General features: G+C 47.2%; 2 protein-coding genes across 7 annotated transcripts in view; one reads left to right on the forward strand and one right to left on the reverse strand.

Annotated features, from left to right (window-relative positions):
• S100PBP (S100P binding protein) overlaps positions 1-10733 on the forward strand; it is a 43213-nt gene extending 32480 nt beyond the window's left edge. For 4 of the 5 annotated variants that reach the window (XM_009204125.4, XM_003891526.4, XM_017959414.3 and 1 more), the window contains exons 6-7: positions 4949-5036; positions 7751-10733. In XM_009204125.4, coding sequence (XP_009202389.2) covers positions 4949-5036; positions 7751-7865 — 203 coding nt within the window. In that variant the 3' untranslated portion in view covers positions 7866-10733. The remainder of the gene's footprint in view (positions 1-4948; positions 5037-7750) is intronic. The other variant, XR_002522349.2, reaches the window with a different exon arrangement.
• A 3393-nt stretch (positions 10734-14126) lies between these two features.
• FNDC5 (fibronectin type III domain containing 5) lies at positions 14127-22723 on the reverse strand. Of its 2 annotated transcripts, none has more exons than XM_009204180.3 (6): positions 22497-22723; positions 20737-20852; positions 20046-20244; positions 19607-19696; positions 16551-16684; positions 14127-15654 (listed from the first exon to the last, which is right to left on the reverse strand). In XM_009204180.3, exons 1-6 carry the CDS (start codon positions 22633-22635, stop codon positions 15616-15618), a joined length of 717 nt encoding a protein of 238 aa, XP_009202444.1. In that variant the 5' UTR covers positions 22636-22723; the 3' UTR covers positions 14127-15615. The 2 variants fall into 2 exon arrangements, with proteins under 2 accessions (XP_009202444.1, XP_003891576.1); XM_003891527.4 differs by having other exon boundaries at positions 14127-16188.
• Between the last annotated feature and the right edge of the window lie 3346 nt (positions 22724-26069).

Genomic DNA, 26069 nt, shown 5'->3' on the forward strand with positions numbered 1-26069 from the left:
TAGAGCCCTGCGAATGTGCTGTTCTCTCTATTGTTCTCATTACTAAAGCTCACATTAACATTTCAAAGGAGAGTATTTGATTGGTTTACTTAATGACCTGCTGGTACCAGGCAGCCTTCTAGGTCATTAGGTCATTGGCCAGCTGAGAGAGTCTCTGTTCTTTGGTCATGTGCCACACTTGATTGAGTTAGAGTCATGTGGGTGGTAAAAAGTGTTATGTCCTATAAAACCTGTCAGAATTGGCATAGCAGGTACTCAGCATTATCCATCCTCCTCCATTATGATATAAAAATTGATTCACTTTAAACTTATTAAGAACAGTTATTAAACTGGATGTTTCCCCAAAACCAGTCACCTTCATATTTATAGATTAAGATTTAGATGAATTGTTGACTTCATTCCTGAAATATTGGGGGGTTTTCCCTTCTTTATTTCATTCATAGTCACAAAACAAAGGACAGTCTTTACCACCTTTTAGCCACAACTTAAAATAAAACCATGGTACTGATTGTTGGTCCAAGAAAGTCCATCTGTTAGAGACTATGAAGAGAAGAGAAAATTCAAATGTTCCCATTCTTGTTAGCATCTCTAAATTTGGAGGAAGATGAGGTTGAAACTATAAGCTAAAATGAGGCTTCTGGATTATTAGCCCCACCTGGGTTTGAATCCTGGCTTTTCTGATTTACTAGATGATAGATGAGTTTTTTTTTTTTTTTTTGAGACAGTGTCTTACTCTGTCACCCAGGTTAGAGTACAGTGGTATGGTCATGGCTCACTGCAGCCTCCACCTCTTGGGCTCAGGTGGATCCTCCCACCTCAGCCCCCTGGAGTAGATGGGACTACAGGTGTGTACTACCACACCCGGGTACTTTTGTAGAGACGGGATTTCACCATGTTGCCCAGGCTAGTCTTGAACTCCTGAGCTCAAGCCATCCGCCTGCCTTGGCCTCCCAAAGTGCTGGGAAAGAGTATTTTTTTATAAGCTTCAGTTTACTTGTGAATAAAATGGAGGTTATATAGTTTACCATCTGTGACTGTTAGAATTAAATTATAGGATACATGCAAAGCAGTTAGCAAAGTGCCTAGCATGTAAGAAGTACTTGATAAATGTTAGCTCCCATTATCTCTAGATCATTAAGTCTTACTAATAATAAGGGTTAGACTAGTGTAACAATAAGTTACTAGTGCTAAGGAAAATTAAAATTTTTTGGTACATAAGCTGAGATCTGATTATTAAGCCCTTAGACATATGGCTATATGATTTTTACTTTCTAATCTCAACTATGAAATGTTGATCCCAGAAAATTTTTTTTTTTTTTTTTTGAGACAGAGTCTTGCTCTGCCGCTGGGGCTGGAGTGCAGTGGCCGGATGTCAGCTCGCTGCAAGCTCTGCCTCCCGGGTTTACGCCATTCTCCTGCCTCAGCCTCCCGAGTAGCTGGGACTACAGGCGCCCGCCACCTCGCCTGGCTAGTTTTTTGTATTTTTAGTAGAGACGGGGTTTCACTGTGTTAGCCAGGATGGTCTCGATCTCCTGACCTCGTGATCCGCCCGTCTCGGCCTCCCAAAGTGCTGGGATTACAGGCTTGAGCCACCGCGCCCGGCCGATCCCAGAAAATTTTTTAAGGAAAGTCAGTCCTGTGATAGTTTTATATTGTTGGAATTCTGGCTTTGTCACTAGATATGTGACCTTGGGCAAATTAGTTAACTTTTCTGTGCCTCAGTTTCTTTACAGTTTTATATACTTTTGTCTGTAAAATGGGGAAAATACCTTAGAGGATTGTTGTAAAGAATAAATGAGTTGATATATATAAACTAGCACTTAGGACAGTGCCTTTATTTATTTATGTAAACAGGCTCGATATATAGTGTTATATAAATTGCTGCTGCTGGATTTGACTCCTAGAAGTTAAATATTTGAATATTAGGCCCCTTTGGCCTAACTGGCTATTCTTCTCATCATTTAATGTGAATAGATATGTTTGTAGGAGATTTATTATCTTTAGTTTCCATTGCCAGATTAACTTTCTAAAATGCAGGTGATAAGAGATGAGTGAGCTGAAGGACATGTTCTATAGATAATCTTGTGGTTCCATTTTGATGGACACAGAATTTCTATATATTGCTTGTCCTCCTTTGTGAAGCTTTTGTAGGGAAAATGTATCTTGAAATTTTTATAAAGCTGATTCTCCCCTCCCCTGCCTCCCATTGAAATGTCCTTTTTGGGTGACCACAGGGAGTGGAGTGCTAGCAAGGTGAAAGTGGGGTATTGGAAAGGCAATTTGAATTGAGACCTTTCATTTTAGCTTTACAAATCCAGCAAGTAAGGAATTTTCTAATCAAGAGTTACTTCCCTTCACGAGGAAACTCATTTCTGATTTATATTTCCTTCTCAAGGAGTGACAGTAATGCCTTTTCTTTCCATATGAGTGAGATTGAACATTGTTTTTGTCATGTTTATTGATCATTTGCGAGTTGTATATTCATGCCCTTGACCTTTTTTTTTTTAAAATAAAGAGACTGTAGATAAAGGACATTAAACTTGCCAAGTATGTTTCAAACATATTTTTCATTTTGTCAGTTATCTTTCATTTGGTCGTGCTTTTTTAACAGTAGAGAAACTTAATGAAATCTATAAATTTTTCCTAAAAAGTGTTATGGTTAGAAAAATATTTGAGTGCCATAAAATGTCATAGTTTGTGTGTGGATGGATCCATTTAATAAAAGTTTTTCCTTAAAATTTCACAGGATTTGCAGAGACTTTGCAAGCTAACATAGGCCTGAGGCGCTAACATCATAATAGCTAGCATTCACTGCACACATGCTGTGTGCCATAGCAGTGTGCAAGGTCTTTTATGTACAATATTCCTAAAACTCAGCTTCAAGCTAAATTGTATTATCTGGTTTTCATAGATGAGTAGTGAGCCCTGAAGAAGTGAAATAATTTGCCCAGGGTCACAGAGCTAATTGATGGATTGGAATTTTAACTCAACTCTGCCTAACTCCAAAGTATATAGTATACTTTTTCTACAAAGCTTTACTTTTTGAGGCTTCGGATAAATTATATTTATCCTAAAAGTTACATTACTTTTACTAGAACTTGAAAATATGAGTCTATAGCCTACTGAGACTGCTCTTGATTCCCGAAAGCACAGTAGATAAGGTAATGAAAAACATGTAAACTAGCTGAAAAGTCTCCACTGTCTAGGGCTTTGATTTTCAAAGTGTGGTTCTCAGCCACACTTAGTGACTCACGCCTGTGATCCCAGCACTTTGGGAGGCCAAGGCAGTGGATCACTTGAGGTTAGGAGTTCAAGAACAGCCTGGCCAACATGGTGAAATCCTGTCTCTACTAAAAATATAAAAATTAGCCAGGCGTGGTGGCAGGCTCCTGTAATCCCAGCTACTTAGAGGCTGAGGCAGGAGAATCACTTGAACCTGGGAGGAGGAGGTTGCAGTGAGCCGAGATCACACCATTGCACTCCAGTCTGGGTGACAGAGTGAGACTCCATCTCCTACCCCCCACCACCCCCGCAAAAAAAAAAAAAGTGGTTCTCAGACCACCATCATCAGCATCACTTGGGAATTTGCTTGAAATACGAATTCTCAGGCCCTACCCAGATCTGCAGTTTTCTGATTATGTATAATCAGAAAGCCTGTAGGCTAGGCCCAGCAATCTGTTTTATAATACCTCCAGTTGGTTATAATGTATGTTAAAATTTGCGAACCACTGATCTAGGGAAATTGTTTCCTAACTAGTGTTTTATTTCTGCTTCTATTGAGTTTTAGCCTAAGTCTCAACTTAGTGCAAAATTAGCATTATTGCATAGTGGCAAGGACATGGAGTCACACAGGAGCTAGTTGAATCCTGGGTCATCAAGAATTTCAGGGCCGCGCATGGTGGCTCATGCCTGTAATCCCAGTACTTTGGGAGGCCGTGGTGGGTGGATCATTTGAGGTCTGGAGTTGGAGACCAGCCTGGCCAACATGGTGAAACCCCATCTCTACTAAAACAAAAATTAGCTGGGCATGGTGGCAGGCACCTATAGTCCCAGCTACCCAGGAGGCTGAGGTAGGAGAATCGCTTGAACCCGGGAGGCAGAGGTTGCGGTGAACCGAAATCACGCCATCGCACTCCAGCCTGGACGACAGAGCAAGACTCTCTCAAAAAAAAAAAAAAAAAAAAAAAGAATTTCAGGCAAGTTCACCTCCCTGAGCCATAGTTTCCCATCTTTGAAATGATATTAATAACATCTATCTCCATGTAAGATTTTTTTTAGAATTAAGTAAGATAATATGTAAAGTGTCTAGTACATTGCCAGGATCCCAGGTGTTTGAGAAATTGCATCTAGCAATTTTTCTTGTTAGCAAAGAGCGCCCACCTCCATCTGTTCTAAACTCCTCTTGTTTCTTGAATGTATTTACTGTCTTTTGTCTCTGGGGCTTTGTATTAACTTATCTCTTGGACATCTAACCTCCTACCCCTCTTTGCCTCACTAATTTTATACATCCTTTAGATCCCTGCTATAGTTACTCCCCTTGGAGGGGGCTTTCCCTAACCCCTACCCCCCAGTCTCTATAGCAGTCTGTATTTCTATCACTGCATTTATCACACCACTTTGGAATCATCTGTCTCCTGTATAAACTTCATTGAGGCAGTGTCTTGTTCACTGCCATATTCCTAGGGACAAGTAAAGTTCCCTGTATATTGTAGGAGCTAAGTGTTGAATGAATGAATGGTGGCTGCCATTCTTGCTTCACCTTCACCCTCCAAGAGCAATCTCCCCATTCTGGTTTATAGTTTCTGTGCTCACTGCTTATGATAATCATAAGTATATATTGTTGAGAACAGTGCCTTTTTTCTCTTTCCCTGAAAGCACATACTTTGATGTTGGCTGACATAGTAGTTCACTCAGCTGTTTCCTAACCACTGATCCCTCTGTATCACAGGTATCTCCGGGGAGCTTTGTGCCTTGATGGATCAAGTTCATCATATGCAGCACTCAAAATGGCAGCATCCTTCGGACCTCACCACGCGGTGAGTGAGTGATTAGAAGAAGATGGAAAAGGGTAGAATGGCTGGGCGCAGTGGCTCACGTCTGTAATCCTAGCACTTTGGATGGCCAAGGTGGGTGGGTCACTTGAGGTCAGGAGTTTGAGACCAGCCTGGCCAACATGGCGAAACCCCATATCTACCAAAAATACAAAAATTAGCCGGGCGTGGTGGCGAGTGTCTGTAGTCCCAGCTACTTAGGAGGCTGAGGCAGGACAATTGCTTGAATCCCGGTGGCAGAGGTTGCAGTGAACCAAGATGGTGCCACTGCACTCAAGCCTGGGTGGCAGAGCGAGACTCCGTCTAAAAACAAAAGAGTGAAATTTGGCTGCAGGAGAAACATAGTAGGGAGTAGGGGTTGGAATTGCTTAATTCAAGAGGCAGGGTGAATAAAGTGATGCAGTATAATGGAATAAGAACTGGACTGAGGCTGAGCACAGTAGCTCACGCCTGTAATTCCAGCACTTTGGGAGGCCAAGGCAGGAGGATTGCTTGAGCCCAGGAGTTCGAGACCAGCCTGGCCAGTGTGAGACCCCATCACTACAAAAAATACAGAAACTTAACCGGGCATGGTGGTATGTGTCTGTAGTCCCTGAGAGTGCCTGAGAGAGGAGGATTGCTTGAAGCCCAGGAGCTTGAGGCTGTGATGAGCAGTGATTGTGCCACTGCACTCCAGCCTGGGCAACGGGGCAAGACCCTGTCTCAAAAAACAAAACAAAAACTGGACTGAAATTCAGGAAACCTGAGTTCTAATACTAGCTTTGCAACTTGGTGTCAAAGGACCTTCCTAGTTCTGAAATCTTCTGGAATTTTTTTTTTAAGACTCAAATTTAGTATTACAGTTCTCTGGATTCTTGATGCAGTGTGGCTGTACAAATTTATTCAGTTACTTTGATTCAGATACTCAGAAACCTTGGAATCATCTTTTACTCTTTTCTCTCTCACCCCATATTCAGTCTACCAGCAAATCCCATAGGCTCTGCATATACAGTTGTCCTTGGTATTCCAGGACCCTCTTTGGATACCAAAATCCCCAGATGCTCACATTCCTTATATAAAATGCCATAGTGTTTGCATAACCTGTGCACATCCTTCCATATACTTTAAATCATCTCTAGATTACTTATGATAACTAATACAGTATAAATGCTATGCAAATAGTTGTTATACTGTGTTGTTTAGGAAATAATGACAAGGAAAAAATGTCTGTACATGTTCAGTACAGATGGAAGCATCCATTTTTTTTCTTTGACTATTTTTGACCCATGGTTGGTTAAATCCATGGATGTAGAACCCATGGATATGGAGGGTCAGCTGTATATCCAAAGCCTAACTATTTCTCATCATTTGAGCTGGATTGTTGTAAGTCTCCTAAATGCTCTCCTTGCCAGTGCACTGGTCACAACTCAGCAGCCAAAGAAAGAGATTCTTAAGCATCAGTCAGATTTGCTCAGTATTTCCCAGTGGCTTCCCATCTCACATCTTCCCATTCTCGTAAACCCCTACAAAAGCCTATATGCTTTGGCCTGTGCTCACCAACCTCATCTCCTAATACTCTTCCTCTTGCTTTAGGGCCTTTACGGTCATGTTCCCTCTGTAGTTGTCAAAATTTTATCATTTCTCAGAAGGAAAGGCAGTATATTGTAATTGTTATTAGATAAATTCTGGAGTCAGATGTGAATTCAAATCCAGGTCCTTCTACTTACTTTACTGTATGACCTTGGGTAAGTTATTAACCTGAGGTTCAATTTCCTTACCTATACAAGGACTTAATGAAAATACTAGTAGGATTGTCACAGTATTAAGTGAGGAGAGGTATTTAAAGAATTCAGCAAGTACTTGCATATAGGGATAGATAAATGTCAGGTACTGTTAGAGTTATTTTCAACCCTGGCTACTACTCATAATCACCTGCGGAGATATCTAAAAATAAAGATGTTCGTATCCTGATTCCAGGTATCCTAAGTCATTAAGTCTGGGAGGAGGGAGAGGCCAAGAATCCATATCTGTATTTGTTTTTTCTTTTTCTTTTTTTAAATTTTAGAATCCATATCTTCAGAAAGTTTCCTAGATTGTTATTAGGAGCACTTTTAGAGTCGAAAATGCGATCAAATTATCTTAGAGTGTCTTGCTCAGAACCCCAGCCCAGCACATAACTAAGAAACTTTACTTTGAGTCTGTGCTGTTAATTTTTCAGTCTCAACTTGCAATGTGATACTCACATGATGACTTACCTTTCTGGGAATTTATTCTAATTTTAACTGCCGTGTCCTGAGCAACCTTGAGCTATGTCAGACAAGGAGGTCCTTCTGGAGGTACAGGTCTGATGCAAACAATGAAATATAGATCCTATCCTAAATTCTTCTGGAGGAAGAAAATGTTTTTTTTTTCCTCCCCTACTTAAACATTATTCTACATTAGTTTTCCTTAGAACATTGTGTATATGGCACATATGACCATACTGCCTATGGGAATTAGGTGGCTTTGGGAGTTGGAAAGAAATAGCACTTATGGTATGGTGTTCATATAAATAAAATAGTATAAAATTTCTAAAATTGCGAGAATTGAAATATAAAATTAATATCTGATTTCCAGAAGTAAAGATTTTCTTAAAATTGTTGTGCTGGCCTTTTTTTTGTGCACAAATAGCCATTCTAGTTGAAATAACCTTCCTGTTTGTACTCTCCCTCTCTTGATAGAAACTACGCCCGCCGACAGAAACATCTGCAAAGATACAGTCTGACTCAGTGGGTTGACAGGAACATGCGAAGCCACCATCGGTTCCAGCGTCTCCCAGACTTCTCGTACAGTTAATTTGTCTCATGCCATCAGCAACGAAGGTCCCTATCCAGGGTCCTACTTGGAGCAGCATTTCATGTTCTTTTGCTGTTTTGTGCTTTGCCGATTTTGAATTTTATTTTTCACAGATTTTTATTTAAAAAACTCGTCACCTTTTGGAAATGCCCATTGCTGACTTGAATTTTTTGTGTGAAGTCCCTCCTGATATTGTGTGTGTGTGTGTGTGTGTGTGTCTGTGTGTGTCTGTGTGTGTCTGTGTGTGTCTGTGTTTAAGCAAATGTTTGGTTGGTATAGTTTTTTTGTTTTTTTAATTTAAATTGAAGGTAGCTGCCTCCTGAAAGCCAGCATTAAGCCAGAACACCCAGGCTCAAGCAAAAGACCCACCTCTCTGCAAAGGCAAAGTCTACTTCTGGTACCTCAAAGAAATCATTGTTCAGTCTCCCATAAGGAAGAGATTCTTTACCAGGCTGTGAGCCAGTGTTACATGACTTGTGAATGGATATAAGTTACTTTTAACAACCCCTCTTACTTTTTTATTTGAATCCTCTGAATACCTGTCAGTATTTTAAAGTTGGCAATCCAGGACATTATAAGTAGGATGGAGCAGGAGAAAAATCCTATTGAAAGGACAAATTAAAATAGTAAATCGTCTCCTCTCCCTTCTGTATGTACTAGCTGCCTTGATTTTTTTTTTGGTGGGCGGGGGGGGATTTTTTTCATTCTTTATTGAACTTATTTTGCACAATAGTGTTTACAAATCTTATACATCTTACTTTGACAGAAGACTTATAATACCTTGTGGTTTTGAGACTGGTTGTCTCCTTTGCTTTTCTTCAAGGATTTTCCTTTTTCTTTTTACCCCACAGTGACCACTCTGCTCGTTAGGATTCTAGTGGCAGTATTTTTGTAACCTGTTAGACATGGATATGCCTCTTCACGATGGCCTCCTTGCTCTCTTTAGAGCTGCCCACCCAGAGTCTTGACTCTAGGGCAGGCTAGTGCTATTGTGGTATCAGTTGGTATTTAGTTTCATTTGCTGAACCCCAACTTTAAGTATGAGTGTTAGTTAGGGAGCCTCCATTCTGTGGGAGAGTGTGGAAAGGCACTCTTTTGTCTCCATTATTAGTTAACAAGAGGTGTCTTTAGACCCTAGATGTTACCATCTCATTTGGTCAAGCCCCTGATACCTAGTTTCACATAGATGCTAATGTGGATGTAATATAGTTGTGACTAAGCCTATGCACAAAAAGCATTACCTGATCTTAAGGTTTGGTATTCTAACCAAAGTTGACAGACTGCATCTGTCTTAATGGATATCTTAGGAGTTGGTTATTCTTTTTCTTTTTTTTTTTTCTTTTTTTTGAGACGGAGTTTCGCTTTTGTTGCCCAGGCTGGAGTGCAATGGCATGATTTCCACTCACCACAACCTCCGCCTCCTGGGTTCAAGGGATTCTCCTGTCTTAGCTGGGATTACATGCATGTGCCACCATGCCCGGCTAATTTTGTATTTTTTAGTAGAGACGGGGTTTCTCCATGTTGGTCAGGCTGGTCTCAAACTCCCGACCTCAGGTTATCCGCCCACCTCGGCCCCTAAAGTGCTGGGATTACAGGCATGAGCCACCGTACCTGGCCGGTTATTCTCTACAGATAGCCGTAGACATCATTTTGGGAAGTTTTGCAGTCTGGCATTTGTGCTGTTGTTCATTCTCTGTGAAGGTTGTTCATAGTTGCTGTAGCCTCTGTCTGGTTTTGTGATTTCATCAATCCCATCTTTCTGTGTGAGTAACGCATTCTAAACATCCTACCCCACTTTAGAAACTGACTTGGGGAAAGCTTGGTCATTTAAGCCAACAATAAATTTGGGTGAATGTCCCTAAGTGTTTACTGTTTTTATCCAGTCAAGGATTTGCTTTTCCTTGAACATTTGGTTTAAATTCTGGGGCCAAAATGCAAAGGAGAAGTTCTATTCAAAGGCAGTTGTCGAAATCTATTATTTTAGTTAGCCTACTTGGCATTTACTACATCGGTCACTTCTCCAGGCTGCCCTAAATTAGGTTGGTGGAGTGAGACATGCCAAACATCCACCTTTGGGACCACAGCATAGTTAAAATTAAATGTAGTTGGAATAGCTAGCATTGCAGCTGTCTAGTTCCCTACAGAAAACCTAAGGAGTGAAGGGACAGGATTTTGCTTAGGCAAAAATCTAAGACTCATGTTCTTACCCTCCTGGTACATGTGGTTTTGAGACTGAATGTGTAATAGGAGCACTGCCTTTGCCAAATCAAATGAGTGACAGGTTAACTAGAAAATGTGACAATCACATTTCCTCTTAGCTCAAATAATTCTGTTTTTCCAAAGCTTTAGCAGCTTAATTAAATCTGTTGGACTGGGGGAGGAGAGAGCTGTTCTCTAGTGGTTAACATGGTATTCTTTAAGAAGAAAAAACAAAGCCAAAGAAAACTCATTATCTGGCATGTTCGCCTTAAAGATGGTAGTGGGTAGAATCTGGAGTTTTCATCTCTTTTCAAAGCTGGGTATCTCTTATATTTGGTGTTGGCCTCTAAGTCTAATATTGCAGTTGGAATTCTTGCTGTATTATTTTTAAAGTAAGTGTTATGTGCATTTAACTGCTTTCTTCATCCATGATGACATTCCCACCATGGGGGTCTTGACAAAGCAGAGTAAAAATATGCTGTTTACATTGTTTACTTATAAGTAAGGAGCCTGAAATAACCTGTAGTTTCTAATGCAGGCCCTGATTTACTTGCGTTGTCAGTTTCAATTATGAAACTGAAGTTTGGTGCCTCCTCTTTATCATGTTTTTTCTCTTGTAGCAGTTGTGTTTAATGTCATTAAAAAGAAATAAAAGTTCTTCGTCAGTGACATATGTACTGTGGCGGTCTGTCGTAGGCTTCGATGGAGGGTTATTTGCCTTCTTCCTTTGTGTAGGTAGGTTAGTGGGGTGGGGACGGGGGCGGCAGTTAGTAGAATGTGGTACTGGGAAGGCGAGGGTGCTTGCTCCCTATTCTTTTGAAGGTAAATTACAGTGTTGAGAAAGGTGTTCTAGCAGTTAAGAAATGTTGAAATTGATTGGGATTTGCAGCTACATATGGTGCATGTCAACCTGACATAGGGAGAGCCTGAAATATCATTATGCCTCAGTTTTTGCAGAGGGGGAAGATGGCTCAGCCCTGATCAGGCAGGCATTGCCTTTTATTCCTTCCCATGGCTGTGTGGTTGGCCTCCCTATTTCTGCTTCTCCAGAGCTAGCACTGATTAGGGAAGAAGCCATGCTATCCCCGAGCATTCTCTCTTTGAAGGGGATGTAAGAAACCAGAATCAGTGATACAGAATTGATGGTTGTTCATAACCCAGTTTCTCAAGAAACTGCGGCTCCTAAAAACTAGGTGAAGGTTGGATAAGTGTGGGTAGATGTGGGAGACATAGTGTTCCTTAGATCCCTTTCGTGAACCAAAGCTTCTTAGACTTACCCCCAGAAGCAAGGAGAAGAGGGAAGGTAATAATAACTTGTCACCTATGTTAGCCAGTGCTTTAAAAATCTGAGTTCATGCTGACAGAACAAGTAACAACATGTTTAGCCATGCTGTCTGGCCTGCTGTGCTATAAGTTTTGTCTATAAATTCTAGATAAAATATAGTATTGAGTCCATGCAAAAGACTCAATATAAGTTTGCTAAGTACTCAGCAACTTGACATTCTTGTCTCAATCTGAGGTACTCTCCTTAACCTATGCATATCTGTTTTGTTCCTATCAGGTGTAGATAGGATCTTTTGTTCATTTTACATTACGGAAAAGTGAAGAGGAAAAGGAGAAATGGACCTTCTCCAAGAGGAAGGGGGTCGTTCTCTGATTAGCCTATTTTGAGCTTTTATTGGAAGAAAAAACCCAACCACCTAAAGCTAGAAAGTGGAGTTCCCTGCTTCTCTTAGTATTCTGCTTTTCTAAGAGAAAACAATTATTCCTAAGCTGATTTTAGTGTATGCTTGGTTTGTATGCCAGAGCACCTGTCAGGAAAAAAAAAAAAATTCCACTTGTCAAAGGAAGTATCAGCTGGTCAGTGGTGGAATTCCTAAATGAACAGGCTCCCGCCTTGTCCTTCCTCCCCACCTGTCTTCCCCCTGTGACAACTGGGACATGCCATAGACGGAAAATCTGGCCCTCCCCAGCACCCATTGAGAAGGGGGTGGAATATAATATTTTGGATAACCTTTAAAGCAGTCTAAGTGATAGTCCTGAAATATATCACTAAGGAACTATTTGTTTTGAGAAAGCGCCTCGCTCTGTTGCCCAGGCTGGAGTGCAGTGGCGCGATCTTGACTCACTGCAACCTCCGCCTCCTGGGTTCAAGTGGTTCTCATGTCTCAGCCTCCTGAGTAGCTGGAATTACAGGTGTGCGCCAACACTCCTGGTTAATTTTTGTATTTTTAGTAGAGACAGGGTTTCACCATGTTGACCAGGCTGGTCTTGAACTCCTGGCCTCAAGTGATCTGCCCCACCTTGGCCTCCCAAAGTGTTGGGATTACAGGCGTGAGCCACTGCACCTGACTAGGAACTATTTGTATACAAAGTTTTCCTTCAACTTCAAGTCACATTTGAAGGTTTGGTAATATTTTGTACCGATGGAGCTTGATGGAGCTGGGCAAGGGAGGAGGGTGAGCAGGGTGTCCCATTTATAGAAGCAATTTGTTCTTGGAGGCTACTTCTTAAATGCAAATTCCAGTAACCGTCACATAGGTTTAAAGAGAGTCAGAAATAAATCGAAAGCATCATATTAATGGGTTGGTGAGATTTTGCACATTTTTGTTAAGGGTTGAACCAAAACTCTTAAAAATGGATTCTTGAGAAGGCCCATTCTGAAAAACTAGGGGACAAGAGTAGGAGGAGAAAAGGACTCTTGCCTCATAGAAACACTCACCAGTCTATCTTCCTCCCCTCAGACCCTGAGGTTTCCCTCATGCTCCTAGGAGGGAGGATGCACCTTGGCTCCTATTGTAGGAAGTAGGTAGAGTCTGGGAATCTTCTAAATTCTCTGTTTTTGGCAGATAAGGACACCAAGACCTAACCTCAGAGAATTAACTTGCCTGAGGTGTTAGGTGATTACAAGGCAGGGTCTCCTGCTTCTCAGACCAACATTTCTCCCACAGGCCTGCTGTAGTCTGCAAGTGAGGTCTCTTGGTCTCAGAGACCTGCCTGTGCCTTTCCACAGTTAGGAGAAAATGTCCGTGGATCTATGTGATGGTGGTGAAAGGATCACATCCCAAGTCTAGCTGTGTAGGGTTCGACTTTGCAACTACAGTGATTCAGGGAAGGCTCAATTGTTACACAATTGGGAGTTTAGGGAGGTAATTAAAGGTAATGGAGTTTTATCTAAGCCAAGAGTGTTACGTCTTCTTCTGTCATACCCTTTATGATGTACCACAGGCACAGATTAAGTTGAAGACGGGAAACCCCCATTAGCAGAGCTCCCTGAGCCCCACTGACTATACCTAGTGCTGACTTCGGGGCTTTTCCATCATTTGGCACTAGATGGGTACAGAGGGCCTAGGAAATACCTCTTTGAGGTTTGGCTTAGAGTTTGGTGTGCAACTCAGTTTCCTACCTTGCTGTGCAGCCTCTAAAACCTTCTTTCCCTCTGCTTTCAGAACCTTTTAAAACAGTCAACTCCAAGCCCTGCTCACCGGACATTTTCTCTCCAAGCTCTTCCTGGCTCTGGACACGAAATGTTCGAGGTGCACCATTTACTGGTTTTTGCTCCTTGGCTAATATCATTACTCTTTCAGTCTGCTGTTGGGATCATAATGGTGTTCCTTTAACAGCCTAGAACAGCAGGCTGTGAATACTGAGCTGCAGAAAGCAGCTTTTGCTGTTCCCCTTCACTCCTTCCTTACCCTAGGGAGAAACAAGAATTGCATTCCTTTGGCCAGGAAAAGCACCCAGCCCCATCCAGTGGGGAAAACCCTTTGTTTTAAAAACTGAGTACCAGCCTGCATACCTATCTAGTGAGGCAGCCCAAGCTTGGTTTGGGGGAGCCTCAGTCATAGGATGATGGAGCAGCTATTTTCTTCTCCTACACGTGCACCCCCATCTGTTTGAGATTTCCCTTCCAACTCCAGCTTGGCTGGCAGGCATGTCCCTAAGAAGCTGCAGGCCAAAATGGAGAGAGAGAACTGACTCCCTCCTCCACACATCCTGACTTGCTGCCAATTGCCAGAAAAAGAGGGCAACATTTGGGCATTTACCAGAAGACAAGGGATGTGCCTTTTCATTTGTCTTTTTATTTTACATTTAAAAAGTGGTTATTGCTCTAAGTGGATCAGAGGTAAGGACCTCTCCCCTAAGGAGCCTTGGCCTTGCAGCCCCATTCAGCAGGGATGGAAGTCACAAGACAATGAGTGGAGCCTCATGCCCTCCCATGAGGAAGCCCTTAGTATTGCTGACATCTGCCCTTTATCCTGTCTCTCCTCCCCAGTGCTGCCACACTTGGGCAAAGCAGAGTGGTGGCAGACCCAGCCTTGAGAGCTCTTGTAGACCGGAAGGAAGGGGCGGTCATTGGGTGATGGCTTCTGGCGCTCTGGCTTGGGGACCGATGCTCTTACTCATTTCAACAAATATTTACTGAGTACCAGGCTTGTGCTAGGTGTGGTTCACCCACACCCATCCTTGGCCGCCAATGGAAGATGCAGAGGTCCACCTCTTCCCATGCAGGTATCTGGCAGCCATAACTCGTCAGTCCTAGCGAAGAGTCTACCTTCCCTCATCAAGCACCATTTTTTTAAGCCAGAAAGGGGCAGTGGAGAGAGAGACCTGTCACCTCACACCACTCAGGCTCTAAGGAAGGACATGAGGACCCTGGGTAACTTTCACGGAACCCTGGATGAGATGGCAAGATATGAAGACCCCAGAGGCCAGTGATGATAGCCAGGGCTGCTCTTCCTGTCTGTGGTGAATGGCTCAGGCCTGCCTTCCAGCAGCTTCCACTCCAGAAGGGGTGTTTTAGTAACCCCCAGAATGCCAGATGTGATGTGACTTTTCAGTTGTCCAAGCTAGCATTTCTCAAATTCCAAGAGATACTTCCTAAATAAATTAGACCAGTACCTTCCAGGTCTTCCTAAGACCCCAAACTGATGATCTTACAGTCATAAGGGTCAAAGAAGATAGAGGATGCAGGCAACCAGCTCAGTCTTCGGGGGAATCTCTCTGCCCTCTAGAGTGTGGCCTTCTGATTTTTGTTTTCCAAGAGACAAACCAGGTAACATCTTACACACTTGCAAAGGTGAGTATCACACCACAAACATGTCCTTGATGGCTGGATCCAGAAAAGGCTTGATGGCAGCCATGATCCTGCATGGCAGGCAGCCCCACAGCTTCTCTGATGTTCCTTGGTCTGAAAGACACAGCTTGCGTCAGTCCTCGTGCTTGTCATCTCCCAGGGCTTTGTGCATTTTCTCAAAGAGGAAGCCAGTCCAGGAGAGGCAAGGAGGCAGAAGGCTGTGTCTCATGCAGCTTTGCCTTTTCCAGAATGGGGCCAGGCCTTTTAGTTTTGTGGCTTATTTTTATTTTATTTTTTTTTTGCAGAATTTGGGTTTGTAGTTCAGCCTCCTTCATCTGACTAGGGCAAGGAGAAAAGAAAACTGCAGCTAGCTGTGCCTCCTCCCCGCTGCTGCAGTCGTCCCGCTCCCTGTGCCCGTGGGCCCGGGGACCAGCTGAGAAGAAAAATGGAATCCTTCTCTCTGCAGACAGGCAGTCACGCTTCAATGATGTTCACTGAGGGCTTGTTTGGAAACTGGGAGGAAAAAAATGAGAGAAGCGGCCAGGACTAATTGAATAGACTTCTTGCAAGGCTGGAAACAGAGGACAGAAGAAGGAAGGGAGGAGCAGCAGGGCTGCAGCCTAAATAAGCCAGGCTCTTGTCCCTTGTGGAAGGAAAAGAGAAGCCCTGCCTGGATGTCTTGTCTTTCTGCCTTTTCAAACCCAGCCTTCAGCCTCACTCAACTGAATGGCCAAGACTGGGTCCTGGGCCCATGGCCCCTGGCACCCAGTTTACCCCCAGCAGTCATCCCTCTGAGTGCAGCCTCAGCCACTGACATTGTTGAGGTGCTTCTGGAGATGGGGGTTAATAAAAGGCTTCAGGAAAGTGCTCCAGAGAGAGGACAGTAAGCCAGAGGGTACAAGGAGATGGAGGGAAGAGGAGATGTAGAGAGGGCCAGATGTTTGTTGGATAATCATCGTCAGAACCATGAGATCATGAGATCCTCTCACATTCTCTACTGTCTGTCTTCTTAGCTGCTCAGGGTAAGCACTGAAAAGGTTTTCATATCTGTTTTACAGAAGAGGAAATGAAGGTACAGCAGTAAAGCACCTGCCCAAGGTCACAAGGCACAGCAGGAGCAGGAATGAGCCAGATACCCCATTCCTGTTGTCCCGCGCCAACCAAGAATTCTGCCCTCCCCATTCATTTTTTTTTTTTTTTTCCCCAAATCACCACTGGCCCCTGGCACCCTGCAAAAGGAGAGGATCCAAAATCAACTTGCAGTGTCCCTGTGTCACACAGGCAGCAGCCAAGTCTGGCTCTGCCCAGCTGTCACCATGCCAGGCCCTGAGCTGACCCCCTCTTCAGTCCAGGGATTACCAGAGCACAAGGCACAGGGTGGCCTACCCAGGCCCAGGTCTTGCCCTCACCTTGCTGCGGAGAAGCCCCCCGCCCTGGTGCTCTGGTGTGCTGGTTTCTGATGCACTCTTGGTTTTTTCCTTGTTGTTATTGGGTTCATTGTCCTTGATGATGTCATACTGGCGGCAGAAGAGGGCAATGACACCTGAGGGGGACAAGTGAGCAGTCAGAGGCCAGGGCCTGGGTTCCTGCCTCACCTGCTTCTTTCCCACTAGTGCTTGCCAATGGTCTCTCCTGATTGTGCCTCACCTGCACTACTGTAGCACCCTCCCTCTGCCCTCTGGCTCCTGTTTTCACCTGTGCCCTCATGAGCCACCCCTTTCACTGCTGCTAGGCTGATCTTCCTACAATATGAGTCTGATCATATCTCCTCTCCTCCTTTCCTTTAAACCTCTGACAACGGCCAGGCGCGGTGGCTCACGCCTGTAATCCCAGCACTTTGGTTTTGTTTTTTATTTTGAGATGGAGTTTCACTCTTGTTGCCCAGGCCGGAGTGCAATGGCGCCATCTTGGCTCACTGCAACCTCCGCCTTCCAGATTCAAGTGATTCTCCTGCTTCAGCCTCCAAAGTAACTGGGATTACAGGCATGAACCACCACGCCTGGCTAATTTTGTATTTTTAGTAGAGATAGGGTTTCTCCATGTTGGTCAGGCTGGTCTCGAACTCCCGACCTCAGGTGATCCGCTCACCTTGGCCTCCCAAAGTGCTGAGATTACAGGCATGAGCCACAGTGCCCAGCAATCCCAGCACTTTGGGAAGCCAAGGTGGGCGGATCACGAGGTCAGGAAATAGAGACCAGCCTGGCCAACACGGTGAAACCCCGTCTACTAAACACACAAAAAATTAGTTGGGCATGGTGGCAGGTGCCTGTAATCCCAGCTACTCAGGAGGCTGAGGCAGGAGAATAGCTTGAACCTGGGAGGCGGAGGTTGCAGTGAGCCGAGATCACAGCACTGCACTCCAGCCTGGGCAACAGAGTGAGACTCTGTCTCAGAGAAAAACAAAAAAACAAACAAAATCTCTAACAGCTCTGGTTTTCCTTGAGGGGAAAATAGAAACAATAATAGCATTTGTTGAACTTGTGCCAGGCCCTGTGCTGTGCCCTGACATATTCTATCTCACTTAATCCTCATAACTCTGTGAGGATACCTATTATTATCATTCCCAGGGTACAAGTGAGGACACTGATATAGAGAGAGTTTCACTAACTTAACTCAAGGTCACACAGTGGCAGAACTAGGACATAAACTCCAGGGCCTGCAGTCTGTTAAATGCTTAGTTTTATCAAACTAATAATACATGAACAGAATGTTTTTTGAAAGTCAGACAGTATTAAGGCAGCCAACTCCAGTCCTTCTAGGTGTTTTCCCAATTTTACCTCTATATTTAGAATGTTATTTCTTGATCTATTTTAGAAATCTGTTGACTTCCAACCAGGGCAGATAAAGCATCACAACTTCCTCTACTTCCCTCCCTATTATCCTAACAGAATTACATCACAATTTTGGGTTAATTCACTATGTTTATATTGTTATGATTATATCAATACTGTCTGTGCCAAATCTAATAACGCACCATAAGCAAACCTCCTCTTTTGTACAACCCTTTGTTTTTGCCTCATTTTTCCAAGTGCCTGTTATTCTGTGTGCCTAAGGAACATTTTTTTCCAAATGCTTCTACAATACAGCCTGCCTTTTCAACCACCATGCTAATAAAGCTTTAGCATAATATTCAAATCCCTCAAAAGACTCCAGTCTACAGCCTCGCCATCCTTTACTCCCCCACGTTCCACCTTCTCTCTTGGATTGCAGCTGCCCTGAACCAAACTGAACTTACTTTATTTCTTGAACATACCATGCCCTGAACACTATTCTTCTTTTGGCTGCCTGGTGAACTCCTATTTATCCTTCAAAGCTCAATTCCCATGTTATCTCCTCTGTGTTTTTCCTGATTTCTAACCCACAGTTATTCCCTCTGCTCTCCTACATGATACTATCATAGCATTCATCACATTGGATTATAGTTAAGTTCAGCCCAAGAAAATGAAAAAGAAAAATTTAGAAGAGTAAACGAGAAGAAAAGAAGTAAGTTCGGGCCTGGCTTCGCCCAGACAGTTCTTTGCAGGCACAGGGGTATTCTTAGTCATGATTGTAGCACTACTGTTTGGGCTGGAGTGATTGTTCAGTAAATGCTGGTTGAATTGAGTACAAAGATGAATGAAACTTGGCCTTTACCAGCCTGGGCAACATAGCAAGGCAAGATCCCATCTCTACAAAAAATAAAAATTTAGCCAGGCATGGTGGCACATGTCTGTAGTCCCAGCTACTCAGGAGGCTAAGGCATGACGATCACTTGAGCCCAAGAGGTCAAGTCTGCAGTGAGCTGTGATTGCACCACTGCACTCCAACCTAGGTCTCAAGAAACAAAACAAAACAAACAAAAAGCTTGGTCTTCATTCTCAGGGAGCTCACAGACCACAGGTAAAGGAAAGAGACAAAAGCCCAACTAACTTACATATGAAAGGCTAAAGAGAGGAGTGAACAGTATGCCGTGGGGGTGTAGAAGCAGGAGGGCCATTCTAATGGACAGATTGAGGGAGTTTTTACCGTGGCTGTCTTGCAGCCATGGTGCCTGGGTCTAGAAGGGTGAGTAGGTTAGGAGAATGTCCCAAGGCCAGGCAGTGACTTCCCCTGAGCTTCCCAGGCCTGGACCCCTTGGAGGCACAGCACCCCAGAAGAGGAAAAAAGGGCTGTAGCCATTACCAGAGGTAAAGGGCCTGTGGAAGTGTCCAGCCCCAAGAAGCTGAACTTCTTCTGAGGGAGGGCAAAGGCAAGTACTCATTTAATCCTATAAGGCAGCTAACAATATGCTGGTTTTTTGGTGAAGAGTGAGGTAGAGGAGGGGCCAGATCTGGTTCCCAGAACTGTCGTTGGCAGGACTTGGAGACTTTTCACCTTAGACATGTCCAAACCCCTTACCCTTTGTATTCATGAGAGAAGGGGCTGGTCAGAGTTCTCCATTTCTCAGAGGCTGAGGGAAGAAAAAGGGCCCTGGGACCAGACTCACCTGCCCACATGAACAGGACCACGACAATGATCAGCACCTCGCCTGTCCGCAGCTGTTGGTTCCTCCCCATCTCTTTCATGGTTACCTCATCTGTCGGGAGAGACACTAGGTCCAGTGCTCCTTTCCTCCCTCAGCCACTCCTCTAGGGCCAAGCCCAAGACAACAGTGCTGATTTCTACAGGTGCCCACACATCTAATGTACATTCTAGAATGCACTGATGGCTAATTGGGGTGGCAGTGATAGGACCGAGTCTAAAGGGAGTTTATATGCCCAGCATCTTGTCGGGGACTAGTGTGAACCCTCTCTCTCTCAGGTACTGCTTTATTTGCTAGCAGGGGGTAAGGGGAAGGAGACAGAGCTTTCCTCAAGCCACCCACTGGTCTGGTCCTGACCACCCCTCACCCTACCCCATCCCTCTTAACAGTGACCCGGGCCTGCCTTTGTTCTTGGAGGCCATCTTCTCAGCCTCACGCGGGGTCTTGAAGAGCACAGGCTCACTGGCTGGGCTTTGGCCCTGAATGGAGATGGCCTGCACATGCACTATGTACTCCGTATCCTCCTCCAGGTCCCAGAGGGCACACGAGCGGGTGGTGGTGTTCACCTCCTGGATGAAGCGCAGCATCCGCACATCCTTCTTCTGCAGACAAGCGCCGGTCACTGCTGTCAACACTCGGTGACCAGCCCCGCTCCTGCCCACCTCCCAGTGGTGACAAAGCCTTTACATATACAATCTTCATTCCATCACCTCCGCTATCAATATCTCCATTTTACAGGGAAGGAAACAGGTTCAGAGAGGTTAGGGAAGTTGCCCAAGGCCACGTATCTAGTAAGCACTGGAGCTAGGTCCTAAATGCAGATGTCTCTGAGATCAAAACCATGCCCTTAATTTCTGTGTTCCACTTGAAAGTTCTCGAACCCTCCCTCACTGAGTGATTCTCTTCTAGAGAATTTTCAGACATATGTCTGAATGGGGCCCCAATTTTCAGACATATGTCCAAATTGTTCATCTTCCTTGCCCCAAGTTCCTATTTCCTTTCTGTTTCTCCATCACCACCACTGCCACACTCCTACCCCCATCTGCCACTACTATCCCGATGTGTCCTTCCCCCCGAGGACAGTGGAGCATTACCTGCTGGGAGATGGCAAATCCGATGACAACTTCATCCTCCAGAACATCCCAGCTCACCACTGCAGAGTTGGCCTTGAGGTGCCTGACGGTGACGTTCACTGGGGCTGAGGGACTGTCTGGGGGACGGGGAGGCACCTAAGCCTGAACATCCCCTGTCGTGAGGCCCAGACCCACTGTCTCATAAGTAAGAAAGGGAAACCTGGGGAAGGCCTTGCAGGAGGGGAAGGAAGAAACTAAGGCCTCGATTGGGTCCAGTAACATGGCTCTCAGCTCTTCAGTGGGTTGAAGAACCAAGCCCAAGAGGCCCCAGGCTCCTCATGACTGGGATGGAAGCCCCTGCTGGCCACAGGCCGGCCCCACCAGGGGTCCAAGGCTCAAAGTGATGGGCCTGGGCCGGGGCCCTATCTAAGGGATGGGCGGTTAGAGTTGAGAGAGTCATGGAGGGGACATAGGTGGACAGAAACTGAAGGTTAGCTGATGAAAAGCAGACCAAAGGACTCCCAGTCCAGTGCTCTTTTAACAATACTGCCCTGTCCAAGGAGTGACCTTGAACGAAGGAGAAAGACCCAGAGATCAAGAAGTGTCAGGCTGGGGTGAGCCCTGGGCTGGGAATGAGGAGAACAGAAGTATCCCCAGAATTGTGGTGGCCCAGGCAGAATGAAGCCTGGGGAAGTCTGTGTGAGCCTCTTCTCCACTCCCTTCCAGCCCCAAGAGGCAGGTGAGAGGTTGCAGGAGAAGATGGGGTCACTCAGAGCAGTGACCCTCCATGGCGAGTGGAGAGGAGAGAACAGGTAGGGGAAGAGGATCAATGAGGAATCACTCCAAGCAAGAGACAGGAGGTAAGTGGGGGTGAGAGTGATGGGAATAGTGGGGGTCAGTGAGGAAAACCATCCAGGAGAGGGGCAGTGCAGTCACACAAGCCTCTATCTTCCAAGGGGCAGGTGCAGCATGGGGCAGAGCTGGGCCTGAGCAGTACCCCTCGCCCCACAGAGAGTGAACTTGAGGCCCAGGGAGCTGGGCCTGGCACCTGAGGGAGACAGAGCCAGACATGGAGAGGGAGGTGGAGAGACAGGACACAGACAGGTGGCGGCAGACACAGAACCAGAGGACAGAGAAGTGGGGCATCTGAGAAAGACAGATGCGAGAAAGCGCGCCCCGAACCAGGGAGGGAGAGATGAGCCGGGCAGCGGCAGCCAGGAGGCACAAAGAGTGGTAGGAGAGGCTGGGCAAGGACGTGCCGGCCCCATGGGGCAGGTCAGACACTGCACCAGCTCGGGTGCTGGGGCCCACCCCACGCTCTGCACTGCGCCCTCAGGTGCCAGCCCCCATCCCCTTCACACGTGCTCCTGCACAGCGGGACCCCATCTGCCCCTGCAGAGTTGGCCAGCAGGGCTTTGAGAGATCTTGGGGACACAGAGAGAGGCCCAATGTGGGAGAACTGGTGTCCTCAGCTGCTCCCTGGGCCAAAGAAGGGAGCTAGGGAAGCTGAGGCAAAGACCTGGGGCTAGGGGAATGGGATTAGGGGACTGGGGACCACAAGACCCTAAGCAGCCCAGGGCTGAGGTGACAGGGGAGGTTAGGAAACTGAAGGACAGATCTGGGGGTCAAGGAGGTAGGGAAGATGCTGGGGTTGCTAGGGAGCAGTGTTTCAATGAGACAGGGAGATCCCTAGGGGCAGGAAAGGACCCAGGGGACTCCCAGGTAGAGGAGCCCGCCCGGCGCGCCGGCCCGCCGGCCCCTGCCCCGGGCTTCCCCTGCACCCGCCTGCACCAGCGCGAAGCAGACGCAGCCCAGCCACAGGCGGAGCGCGGCGCGGGCGCGGGGCGGCCAGGCGCTCGGCGGCCCGGGGTGCATGGTGGCTCCTCCGGCCGGCAGGCCCGGGGCGGCGCAGGGGGACATGGCTCCGGCGCCCGGCCGCCGCTCGCGCCGCGGTGCCCGCCCGCGGCCCGCCGCCCGGCCGCCCCGCCGCCCCGCGCCGCCTGCAGCCGCCCGCGGCGCAACCCGCGGCGGCGGTGGCGCGGCCGCGTCCACGCTCGGCGCCCGGGGCGGCGCCCCCGCTGCGGGGAGAGGCGCGGGGGCCGGGTGAGGACCGGAGGGCGCCCCCACTCCCGCCCCCGCTGCCTATTCGGTCCGCTACCGGAGAGATACGGGCTTCGTGGACCCGCGGCTCCCACCCGCTCACCGAGCGGGAGCCCAGCTGGGTTCTCCGCGCTGCCGCCGCGGTCACTCTCTCGCCTGCACACAGCCCTGACTCGGCTGCCGCTTTCTGCCCTTTCCCAGGGTAGAGGGAGGGCAAGTGCCACGGAGATGCCCGTTTGAGCCCCCACCCCGAAGCGCGCCTCCCATCCCTGGGCCTAGGGATCCCTTCACTCCACTCTAGACCCGAGGCCTATGCAGCTGGGGTAGACGGGAGCAGAGGGGAGAGATCACAGTAAGGCTGGGTTGAGCAAAGAGTGCTAAGTGGACACTAGGGCTTCGTGTTCCAGTGGGGTTGGGAAGAGGCTGCTCTGACTCACTGGACTCAACTCTGTGACGCCAGGCCAGTCCTTTTCCTTCATTTTTCATCCCCATAGTGAGGGCAGTAATGAGCGTCTACCAGGGGCCAGATACTATGCTGAGCTTTCTTTGCATTATGTGGCTTAATTCTCAGGGCAACTCTGTAAAGTCATACTCTGTGCACACTTTGCACAAGAGGATCCTGCAGCTTGGACAGGGACTTGTCCAGGGACCCACAGCAGAGCCAGGATTTGAGCACAGGCTGATCTGACTCCGAAAGCTGTGCTTAACTGAACTGTCTCCCCACCCAGAGTGACTTCACCCATCCGGAGATTCCTGAGATTCTAGAATTGGCCGGGGTCAGCTCCTCCCCAGCCAGAAAAGAGTCTGCAGCAATCTAAGAGCATCTCTGAGAGGGGGAGTGGCTGCAGCCCCCCTCCCTCATCCCAGCCAGAGAAACAAAGTGGAGGAGAGGCATGGACCAGGGCTCAGGGCCTTTTGTCTCAACAAGAACCCCTGAGCCCCCTCCCACGACTATCCGAAATTCCACCATTAGCGGGACTTCCCTTTGGGTCTTAAAGGTTTTCAAGAAGCCCTGGAAGGGCTAATTTTCTTTGGAAAGGGGACATCTTGCAAAGTTCTGCCATAGAAACCTCTCCATCCACCTGGTTTTACATTAAGGAAGTGGGGTCTTGCGATGGGAAGAGCTTGGTGAAAATTCACACAGTGGGTCAAGAGCAGCGATAGACAACCCTCCTCTCCTAATGCCCACCCAGGACTCCTTCGCTGGCCCTGTGTTCCTCCTTGGTCACCTTGGAAGGGGTGAGATGGAAGCGAGCTTAGGGGCTCTTGTTGAGCAGCAGAATTTTCCTGCCCATCCCCTCAGTGCCCCCAGGCCTGCCCCACTGGGCAGGGTGACACTGCCCAGCCCCATCATTTCCCCTGCCACATACCTTGTCCTGGGAGAGCCTCAGCTGGGACCTCGACCCGTTTGGGAGAGGAGCCCCGGAGCCAGAGCACCTCTCTCTCTTTGCTCTTTGCTCTCTCCTTATTATCTTCTCTTTCTCTCTCCCCGCAGCAGCTGCCTGCCCCACCCCACCCGGCCCCGCCCCACCAGCTGCAGCTTAGCCCCTAGGGACCCCCCACCCCCCATCCATCAGACAGGAAGAGAACCAGGAGGCCCGCAGGAGCAACTGGAGCCTCTTCAGGCCTCCATCGCAGGAACTAGCAGGAAGGAGAGGGTTCAGTTAGAGGACACAGAATCTACTCCCGTCCCTGCAGGGCAGAAAAGGAGGGAGGGTCCTGGTGGGATCTTGGCCTCCAGTCCAGCGCTGGGGAAAGGGGAGCCTTGGCGCCATCTGCTGGCCACTTTGGGTAAAACCTAGATAGATGTAGGGCGCTGGGAGGGAGGAGATGGCAGTGCCTGAGGGCTGGAGAGAGAAGGCGGCAGAAGGAAGGGGCTTGGAGGACTGGGAGGATTTGGAGAGCTGTGGGTGTGGGGGTACAGCCTTCCCAGGCCTCATGATGCATGGGGTGCTTGGGCCTTAATTCTGGGGAAAGTCCTGGTGCCTGGAACCTGGCAGCCAGTGGGAGCTGGCTGGGAGGATTTAGTGGAGCCCTGGGTGAGCTTGAGAGGGAGCTCTCAGAAGCAGCCACTGCAGGCCGGGGCGCTGGCTCACGCCTGTAATCCCAGCACTGTGGGAGGCCGAGGCGGGTGGATCGCCTGAGGTCAGGAGTTCGAGACCAGCCTGGCCAACATGGTGAAACCCCGTCTCTACTAAAAACACAAAATTAGCCGGGCATGGTGGTGCACACCTGTAATCCCAGCTACTCGGGAGGCTGAGGCATGAGAAGCATTTGAACCCGGGATGCGGAGGTTGCAGTGAGCTGAGATTGTGCCACTGCATTCCAGCCTGGGCAACAGAGAAAGACTCTGTCTCAAAAAACCCAGCCACTTTATGCATCCCATCCCTTAGCACAAGGCTTACAATGCAGTAGGGGCTTATTAAATGATTGTTGACTGTATGGAAAAAAATCATTCTTCCATCGTATGTTTATTGAGCACCTATTATGGACCAGGCCCTGTATAATATTCTGGAAACACAGCAGTGAAAGAATGAATGAAACCATAAATGAGGATCTAGGTAGGGACTAAGGGTTGGCTTCTGTCCTTCCAAGTTGCACTCACTGGGCTTCATGTGGAGGACTCCACAGACATCCCCTTGAGGGCTGGCTGGTCACTTACACATTGACACCTAATGGAGTCACCAGCATTGGGACCCTCCTGCATGTCCAGTCTCAGCACCTAACTCAGGCTGCAGGTACCCAAGCCAGTCCAGGTACCCATTTAGAATAGGAAGGTTCCTATTCATAGCCTAGGATGGTCATGGCCCCAGTCAAGGGTGGTCGCTAGACACCCCCTCACCTGCCCTGCAAATCACAGGAAGAATCAGGTCAGGAGTTGCTTTGGGGATATAATAATTGAGCACCTACTTTATCCATGTTATTATTTTATTTTATTTAGACGGAGTCTCGCTCTGTCGCCCAGGCTGGAGTGCAGTGGCACAATCTTGGCTCACTGCAAGCTCCGCCTCCCGGGCTCACGCCATTCTCCTACCTCAGCCTCCCAAGTAGCTGGGACTACAGGTGCCCGCCACCACGCCTGATTAAATTTTTGTATTTTTAGTAGAGACAGGGTTTCACAGTGTTAGCCAGGATGGTCTTGATCTCCTGACCTTGTGATCCGCCCGCCTCGGCCTCCCAAAGTGCTGGGATTACAGGCGTGAGCCACCGCGCCCGGCCTATTTTATTTTATTTTATTTTAAGATGGAGTTTTG

The sequence above is a fragment of the Papio anubis genome, chromosome 1, assembly GCF_008728515.1.
Source record: "Papio anubis isolate 15944 chromosome 1, Panubis1.0, whole genome shotgun sequence".
In the NCBI taxonomy this organism is placed as follows: Eukaryota; Metazoa; Chordata; class Mammalia; order Primates; family Cercopithecidae; genus Papio; species Papio anubis.

What these genes read in the sequence shown, in the direction of transcription:
- FNDC5 (XM_009204180.3), bottom strand. Translation starts at nt 22,635, where the DNA reads ATGTCCCCCTGCGCCGCCCCGGGCCTGCCGGCCGGAGGAGCCACCATG. An exon ending in GATTTGCCATCTCCCAGCAG is followed by an intron (nt 20,245 to 20,736) that starts GTAATGCTCCAC and finishes GCTTGTCTGCAG; the next exon opens with AAGAAGGATGTGCGGATGCT. An exon ending in GGGGGCTTCTCCGCAGCAAG is followed by an intron (nt 15,655 to 16,550) that starts GTGAGGGCAAGA and finishes TTTTCCTCCCAG; the next exon opens with TTTCCAAACAAGCCCTCAGT.